We start from the raw sequence: 9,258 nt of genomic DNA, 5'->3' as shown, positions 1-9,258 counted from the left end.
ATAACTATAGTACAGCTAAATTTATCGAGTTAATTAATTCTTCTTACACGAATCAAAAATGTATTCAACGTTTGTTTGTTATAATATCGTGAAATGAATTATATTACACATTTTCTCTATTCACACTGAATTTAAAGATTATAACGATTAAAAATCAAGTTGACCTGTGGTCATTTATCAAGAATAATCATAATAAAGCTGAAATTATTGTGTTAAATAATTTTTTTAATACGAATTAGGAATTTATTCAACGTTTGCTTGTTACAATACCATATTCTCGATAAACGATATTCACAAAGTACAGTAAATTCTCTACAAGAGTCAGTAAGTTTACTGTCTCGCAACGTAAATTTAAGTAAATTAGGTTGAACTGTAGAGAAAATGCACAGAACTGAACAAATAATTCATTTCGCGATATTATAACAAACAAACGTTGAATACATTTTTGATTCGTGTAAAAGGAATTATTTAACACGATAAATTTAGCTGTACTATGGTTATTTTTAATCTACGACCACAGGTCAACCTGATTTTTAATCCCTACGAAATTAATTTAACCACGAGTAAGTAACGAGAACGCTAAAACCTATGTTTCCATTGAAGAATATTGTAAAAACGTATAAATTGTTATATGCAATGTTATAACAAATTGTCGGAAGTATAAATTTATAACAAAATTGTGAAAATTGATAAATTATACCGTGTTACGATAACGGAAATCTCCCGCGAAAATTTCCCGCGAAAATTTCCCGCCTGACCTAACGGACGATTTTGCTAATGACTTTGGGGAGAGGGTACCGCAGTTATATAAGGACCCGCCGATGTCCCGCGAAATCATTTACCCTTTATACTGGGCCCTAGACACTTCGCGGCGTATTTTGACCTGAAGGTTCTGAGATGTGAATAGAGTGATCGGGGGCTACTAGCTAGCCTGTGTCCACCCTGTACACACTCAGCCTTCTTGTAACACTTGTATACATTAGAATCAATTAGAATTTCAATACAATAGACTGAATAATAATTCATTTTAACTAATACCTATTAGAAATTTTCCTTTTAAAACAAATATAAATCATTTTACCAATTACTGGTACTTGCTAGACATTTAATATCAGACTTTAAATATTCTCCTTTCGGTTCTTTTAAATACAATCAAATAATTTCTTCAATTATCGATACTGACTTGGAATACTCCGCTTCGAATAAAATATTTCGAGATTATTTTGAAGGTTTAGGGAAATAAACATTTGAATTTTAGTCATCGTTATTCTTCAGACTTGTTGAATAGGATATTGAAATGACTTTGAGAGGTTGCTTTTTCGTTACAGCATTAATTTGAAATTTTTCTTTACTTTCTCTGTTATCGAATTTATTTTATGACTTGCTATTTTGTTTACTAATAATTTACCATCCAAGGAATTTGCATGAATTGCATGTAAAGTAGTTAGTTGATTTATTATTGTATATTGTGAGCTGATTTGAAACGAGTGGACTACACTCGGGCACTATGTCCTCCCTAAATTAAACCGTCTCACTAGTTTACCGTAATTAATAATTTATTTTCGGAAGTTATACGAGAATTTTTGAATTTTAGTAAATACTAGAGTCAGTGCATCGCGTATTGAAATAATAGCTTCATCTCTAGTTCGTGTATTATTGAATATTTTTGTACGCGTTTAACTTATGCTTCTCCTCAATTCTCGTCGCGTATTTTATTCAAATTTTCTTATATTCTAGAATCGAGAAAAATATGAATTCGCGTTTTTTCTTTTGATTCTTTCAACTTTTCACTCTCGTTCTACGAAAGTTTACTTCAATAATAATATTGAAAATTTTTCTGGTGATTTGGTTTAGTAGTTAATTGTGTTGTGTATTGCCAGCTCAAATATGAGCTGCTTAATGTATATGCTTAAAATGTATTTTCTTGTGGCCGCCTGACCGCAACCTGTAAATCTGGCGTGACAGTGAACGTGTTAATAAGTAAATGTTGTTCATTTTCATCAGAAAAATCTCATCAATATGTTAAGAAAAATTTCGGGATAAAAAAACATAAAATTAAAAAAGTTGATATTTAAATCGCTTAGTTGCCTTGACTCACGTTTCATCCTTATCTTTTATTCGCTGTCCTTGGCTACGTTCGGCAAACTACAAAGGCGGGCGCGAGGCTTGAAAACGTAGTCCCTGACTCTACGAGTGTCAGGTTTAGCTTCCTTGCGGTCTGACACTTGTGGAGAATATACTGTATTTTGTCGGTCAGTTTTGTTTCTTTGACGAAGCCAAGTATGTTAAGTATTTCGCTGTGGTTCAGATTTTCTTTAACCTTCCTAGACTCGCGTAGCGGTTCCACGAAATCGGAATCCGCTTATTTGTTTTAGAAACAATAGACTCTCTCACCCTGCCCTTCCTTGTTCTTCTAATGAATTGCATGAAACTGTACGGTACAAATACCACACTCCGATCATTTAAAAATCGGTGTGAGAGACCGACGTGAGTCACTATGCGCTGAAAAATTTCGCGAGCTCAGGAAGGTTAGGAAGGAGAGAATTCAAGCTTGTGTTTGTTGCGGAAGAAGCTATACTTTGGGCAGTATTAAATGGTGAGCTTTGTTCGTCTGTATGGGGTAATAATTAACTAAAAAACTATTTATACCACATTATATTTAACAACTTTTGTGAAAACATTTTTTCGATAGCTTCAATTCCACTCTGAAATATTCATATTAAAAAAGACACGCTGTGTAACATCAACGTTACAACACAACCCGTGATTCATTACCAGTTAAGCGAAATATACAATTCAACATCTAGCGAATCTTCGCGAGAAACATCAAATACTCAAATGACACGTAAAACTTCCAAAATTTAAATTCAAATTTATCTCAATTTTATTTAAATCCAAATTTATCCGCGATTCGTCCAACGTAACTTTCAACAGCAAGGTTAATGCCGCTTTAATGATCGCATAATACCTCGAATTCCCCGTCGTAACGAAATCATGCTCCCACGTCTGTGTATGTGTGTAACTGTAAATAGTCCCTCGAAAATGTCGCGAACGACTCAATTATGCATGCGATTTTTTCCGCGATAACGCCTCGCGACGGTTCGTTAAGTCGCCAGATTTTTCGGTGTCTTCGTTTCGTTTCTTTTCTCTTCTTCTCGAACGTGGAATGAAAAGTGTTCTCTTTGTCGTGAATTTTTATCGCTCGAAAAGGCTTTATGTACGTGAGACGGGGGACGCGTCTGGCACAGATCGTTCGAAGGATTCAATTATCAAAGGTGATTTCTCACCTGTGTATCCAGTGGCGCAGGTGCAAACGTACTCGTGGAGCGATTTCAGATTGCACGTGGCACCGTTCAGACACGGCGACGAGTCGCATGCGTTTTCGATCGGTATCTCGCACAAACTCGCGGAAAATCCGACGGGACAGGAACAGGCGAACGAAGGAGTACCACCACCGATGCTTTCCTTCACCCGGCAAGAACCGCCGTTCTGACAGCGTGGTCCTGTGTGACACGGGTTCAGGTGCTGACAGTACTCTCCCACGTATTTCGGTGTGCATCTGTAACAGAGAAAAAGGACACCCGTTAGCGTTGAGGGAGTGTTGTTCGGTTGTGCGGGAAAATTTCTGCTGATTTTTTGGTAGACATATGAATTCTACAGTTTAACACTAGGTTCACGGAACGCGTCATTTTGAGTTCACAACTACAGAAACCGTTTACATTTCTCTCCTACCATTTATGCTTATTATAAATTTTATGTAAATATATATTATCACAGAGGTTCATTTATAACCTGCCTTCGGTGCTTCCCCTTCGTTCGGCATATTTAATAACTCAATAACTTGAACACAAACACCTCTGAACATTTATTAACAAGCGAACAGGTATCTCAGTCAGTCTCGGATAAGAACAGAGACTGTTGAATCAATATTCCCCGGTCCTTTTATCAATTCCGTAGCGAGCACCAGTAGGCCATGATTACATACACGGTGCTCGCAACAATATGTTGTTTTTAAATAAATAAGTTGTTTTTTAAAGAAAATCTGCGGTTTTGTTCACGCGTCAATTTGACTGATAGGTACATAAGAAATGTCCGTAAACCTAGTGTTAAAGGAATGATAATTTTGTATTTTAGAAGGTGTGATCGGAAAATTCGGTGAAAGCAATAATTGAAGAAATAATCATTTTCTGTTTTGGAAGGTACGGCCGGAAAATGCGTTTAAAGCAATAATAATTCTCTATTCTGTGAGATGTGGACCATTCTGTTCTGCAACTCTTCGCGGTCTTCTCTCGGTAATTTGGAAATTACCGCTGTGACAGTATGTACTACAGTTCCGTTTACATTGCGACTTCACCATCGACCCGCATTAAATCTGCATTTGCAACGATGAACTTGACGCCTTCGCTGGAACAGTGCGGTCTCGAAGAGAGCTCTCTAATGCGTTCTCGTGAAATGGAACGATCATCGCGTTGCGGTCAAGGCTTCCACGAAAGGTCCGGAAAGCGGAAGACCTCGATCCTTTGTGGCTCTGTTCGCCAACACGTCTTATTACATCCTACAAGTATGTATCTAAAATTCGCGTTGTGCAATTCTCCTCGAATAGCGAGAAACATCCTCTCTCGGGACCATATTTCGGCGCACTTCAGAAACACCCACGAAAGTTAGGTTCGTTCAGGGAAACGCTTCGTCCTCAATTTTTGTCCCTGAAGTTTCTAATTAAACCTTGCCTTTATCGTTAGAGCGTAATCGTTCGCTTCCGTCCACATGGAGCTACAGAGGAACAGACCGGAGTGGTGATCGTCAAACTTTTTTCAGAGTGAAAATCGCCGTCATAGCTCGAAAATTGTGGGCGATAGCGAAATAGCATAAATTGGGAATTTTGCATTTTTCAACGAGAAATTTGAAAAATAGAAAACTAAATAATTCTGTATTTTGCAAATTTTATCATTGAAAAATAGAGATATCGGACCCCTTCGAGGTCCATTTTCACCCCTCAAAGCTCGAAAACTCTCAGAGATAGCAAAATAGCATAAATTGGGAATTTTGCACTTTTCAACGAGAAATTTGAAAAATAGAAAATCAAATAATTGCAAATTTTATCGTTGGAATATGATTTGACGAGGTCACTTTTCATCCCTCAAAGCTCGAAAACTCTCAGAGATAGCAAAATAGTATAAATTGGGAATCGAAAAATTTGAAAAATAGAGAACAATAAATAATTTTGCAAATTTTGTCACTGAAAGATAGAGATACGTTTACTACCCCCACCTTCTACACTTTCATCTCTTCGATGCAAATTATCCATAAAAACACTACAATACACCAAAATTGCATCAATAACAGCGATTATCCCTTAAATTCGTTCCCTACGAAATCCAATAAACACAATTTCCAAGGAAACCACGTAAAGAGCTTTCTACCAGGTCATTGGCTGCGTTACGAACCGAAAAGGTAAAGGATAGAACATCGTCTTCACCGAGGCTTTATAAAGAAAAGCTACTTTCTAATGATTTCTAACGATCCTCGGTCTTCGGGACACGCATTGTGCTTCCTCCTGATCGATCACCCTCCCGTTTCTCGTGAAGCCGCCAATAGGATGTATACAAGAAACGAGTCTCTTTAAAGGGTAACTCACGCCTCGTTTGGTCGTATGACCATAAGAATTTTTCTCAGCTTAGGCTGTACGTCCTGTCAGCTCGATCTGATCCAATCGAATATTCTCCCGTGTATTTTCCTAGGGACAATCGACAAATTGGATCGAGTTTGTAAGTAGAACGACTCGTTCACCTCGACGGCAGAATGTGACGGAATTGAAGTTTCTTGCGCGACATGGAATTCATGTTCGATCGATCTGGGAAGTCGTATATTATTCAAACGAGGTGAAATATATCCGTGTACAGTTGACTCACGCTGATTTGCATAACGTGATCGACGTGGATTTTATGTTAACTCGAACCTCATTATCTGTTTCCTTTTTTTTTTTTCTTTGTTTCTAGTAAACGGTAGGTAGGTAGGTATGTCCACTGGCGATTGAAACGCAAAGTTCCAATTGTTGAGCAAGCGTTGATTTGCTGCTTTTTAGCGCGGTGAATTTTTGTGAGGGTGTGTGGTAACGTGTGTTTGGAAAATTGAGAGAAAGAGAGAAGGCGTCGAATGATGGAATAAAAGGAGAAGAAAGTGCATGGTGGGCGAAGTTCGGAGAATATCAAATTATAGAAGAATTGTTATTAATTAAATTTGGTGAAATATAGAATTTCACTTTAAATGTATAATGTTGTATGATAAATTATGTAAAAATTAATATTGATTTTTGATGAAATTTCACTTTTAAACGATTGATAATTACTATACTGCGGATTTTGATGCATTCGTAGGAAATTTAAAAGTGCAAAATTGCACAGAATACAGGTAATACGAAAAAATGTACAAAATATCCAAATTACAGTGCTTTCTATAGTACCTGGCAGACAAAATAATTTTCCACCCAAGTTTCACACTTTTCACCATATTCTCAAAAATATAAATTTGCATAAGAATCCAGTCTATTTACTACCACTGAAAATCACTGCTCTTCCCAATATTCCCCCACTACAATCACAAGACACAATTTTAATAACAACTTCCTCTCGACGTCAAATAAAAAGTGCCACGTTTATATACTAAAATTAAATTTCATCTTAAAATCAAAATCAAAAATACCCCAAAACTACCTCGCAACAAGCAGAACACATTAACCATCTCCCAAAAGATTCCCTTCAGAAGCAAAACAAGTAACTCGAAGAAGAAAAAGAAGAATCCATCTGAACGTCGCACAAAATTCCATTTTTATTCAACATTGTTCCCCGTTTCAGCCGAACAACGGAACTCCTCCATAAAACGAGGCTTCCTCTACTTCACGACACGAATAAAAATCCGGACAAACGACGAAGATGGCCGCGGTCAGCAGCGAGCTAAAGACAAGAACGTATCGGCGTCCATTGTTGAGGGCACAGCTGGTTCCAAGTTGGTTCACGCAGCTCCTCTTCTTCTTCTTCTTCTTCTTCTTCTTCTGTCGAGGATATCGCGTATGCGTGCGCTTAGAAAGCCGCAGCCGGTATCTCTATAAACGGAAGCGACGATTCCACGGCCATTATTCGCTGGCAGGCGAGTTTCTTCTCTACTACCGGTCCGGTCTTTCTGACTTCTGACCAACGTTGAGCACCATCGGTTGGATTTATTGACTTCTATCTGTGAATATTCCCTTCTAAGCCAGTCAGGGACGTAACGAACACACCACGGTGCCACCGAGTGGAAAAACATTGTAAATACCCTCGTCTACCTCCTACGGGACGTATTATTTTAGAGAGACCACGAGGAGAGAACGTCGTCTTCATGGTTTCACCACGGTGATTGTTTGTAGTTTACGATAATTAAGAGACATGTTGAGCGGGAGAGGTACGAAACCGGTGGAAATGATTTGTTTGGAATTTTTTGGTGATTAGTGGGAATATGTAAGAGTATTAGTTTGTCAGTTTTAGTATTTTTGTAGAAATCTGTTAACACTAAAACTACCGACCGGGTCAAAATGACGAGTTCGATTCATACCGATACAAATGGAAGCATACATGTAGAATATAAATTCGGCGATAATATAGAACATCCACGTTTTTTCGAAAGATGCTAATGGGTCATTTTGACCCGGTCGGTAGTTTTAGTGTTAAGCTTTTGAAATTTCGTATTTATAGTTTCAATATTATTGAACATTTTGTATATAAAAATAGAAAGATTTGACGATGTGTTGTAAGTAGGTTTCTTTTTTAATAAATATGGGATACGATATGAAGAATTTTCAAAATAGAAAAATCGTGGAAAGTAAAATTTTCCTTCCACCTTACTCGCCTTTTGAGAAGCATTTAAATTACGAGAAGATAATGATAAATATTAAATTTGACGAAGAATACTAAATTAATTGCGAAACTGCGTTACTCTTGTAACCAAGGTATAATAATTACAAAAGGATTGAATAAAACGAGGAATACAATGGTTGAACGTTGAATTAACACTGTCATTTGCTTGAAACAATAAAGCGGTCTTTTACGTAACATTGTATAAAGTAGAATGTTTATATGCTGCTCATCTAGCGAGCATGGTCGCAGTCATCTCGCCATGATACCGTGTCAAGTACACTGTAATTATACTATAGTGTACGCGTTGCTCTATGAAAGCGGACAGTAATTTTATTAACGAATGTGGGACACGGGACCTGCAATTTAGCGAAAATGCATGCACCATGCATTGCCAGGAATTCTTTTCGAAAATTTTACACGTCCTCCTATTTAATTGCATTAACTGTTACTGTAATTAGAACTGATCCTTCGTGGCTTCAAAGGACGTCACACAGAGTGTACACTTCTGTTTCTAATTATTTAGCCAATTACTTTATCACAGTATTCTCTGCTTCAGTGAGAAACTTTGGTTAACCAATTTCCAAGGAAGAAGTCAAGGTATTTTGCAGTTTTCAAGTGAAAAGAAATATAGTTCTATTAGAAAGTTTGTCACATCTAGGAGTAAAGAGAGAAAAGAAGAAGACAAATATTTCTCGTTGTTCTCTGTTTCAGTAAGAAACTCCAGTTAACACGTTCGTTGCCACCGACGCAGCACATGCGTTCCAGAGTGCACTTCCCAGCGTATTATCAATTTTCTAATGGCAACGAAAGTGTAAACCATTTTTCCAAGAAAGAAGTCAAGAATATAACTTATTTCACAATTCTCATACAAAATGACATAATTAATCACACCTACGAGCAACGAGAAAAAAGTAGAGCGCAAACATACTTAATTTTCATAATTTATCAATTTTTCTAAACTAAAATTGCCTCACAATAGCTTCACTCCAATAAATCACCTACTATAAAATTTCCCTCACACCCAATTCTCCTTCACAACCCTATTTACCCAATCTGCACACATACCCACAAAAAAAATTCATCAAATACATATTTCATCCCTCTGTTCTACCTTCAAATTCAACCTCATCTCACGTTCACTTTCCCCCTCGTACAAATAAATATTTCATCTCTCCCCATTCACTAGGGTCACGCACCCCTTTCCCATCCCTCAACAGTCGCGCTGAATCGAACGAACGTTTCCCAAGATCGTTCCTCCACTTTCCTTCGATGTTTCGGAAAACTCGTGGACCACCGATGTGTCACGAACAAGCTACGCTACTGTTGCCTCCTCTCCTCGCGTGTACATATTCATCTGCACGCGAATATGACT

At 37.5% G+C, this 9,258-nt stretch overlaps 1 protein-coding gene across 1 annotated transcript in view; it reads right to left on the bottom strand.

Moving 5' to 3' along the window:
• The window catches only part of LOC108573708 (neurogenic locus Notch protein-like), a gene marked incomplete at its 5' end in the record, with an annotated part of 181,946 nt that overhangs the window by 116,677 nt on the left and 56,011 nt on the right, over positions 1-9,258 (bottom strand). Inside the window, one exon of the mRNA XM_017936181.1 lies at positions 3,288-3,559. Within this exon, the coding sequence (XP_017791670.1) occupies positions 3,288-3,559 (272 nt within the window). The remainder of the gene's footprint in view (positions 1-3,287; positions 3,560-9,258) is intronic.

The sequence above is a fragment of the Habropoda laboriosa genome, unplaced genomic scaffold (assembly GCF_001263275.1).
Source record: "Habropoda laboriosa isolate 0110345459 unplaced genomic scaffold, ASM126327v1 scaffold126, whole genome shotgun sequence".
In the NCBI taxonomy this organism is placed as follows: Eukaryota; Metazoa; Arthropoda; class Insecta; order Hymenoptera; family Apidae; genus Habropoda; species Habropoda laboriosa.
Note: the sequence above shows the minus strand (reverse complement) of the source record. Positions and strands in the feature narration are given on the sequence as shown.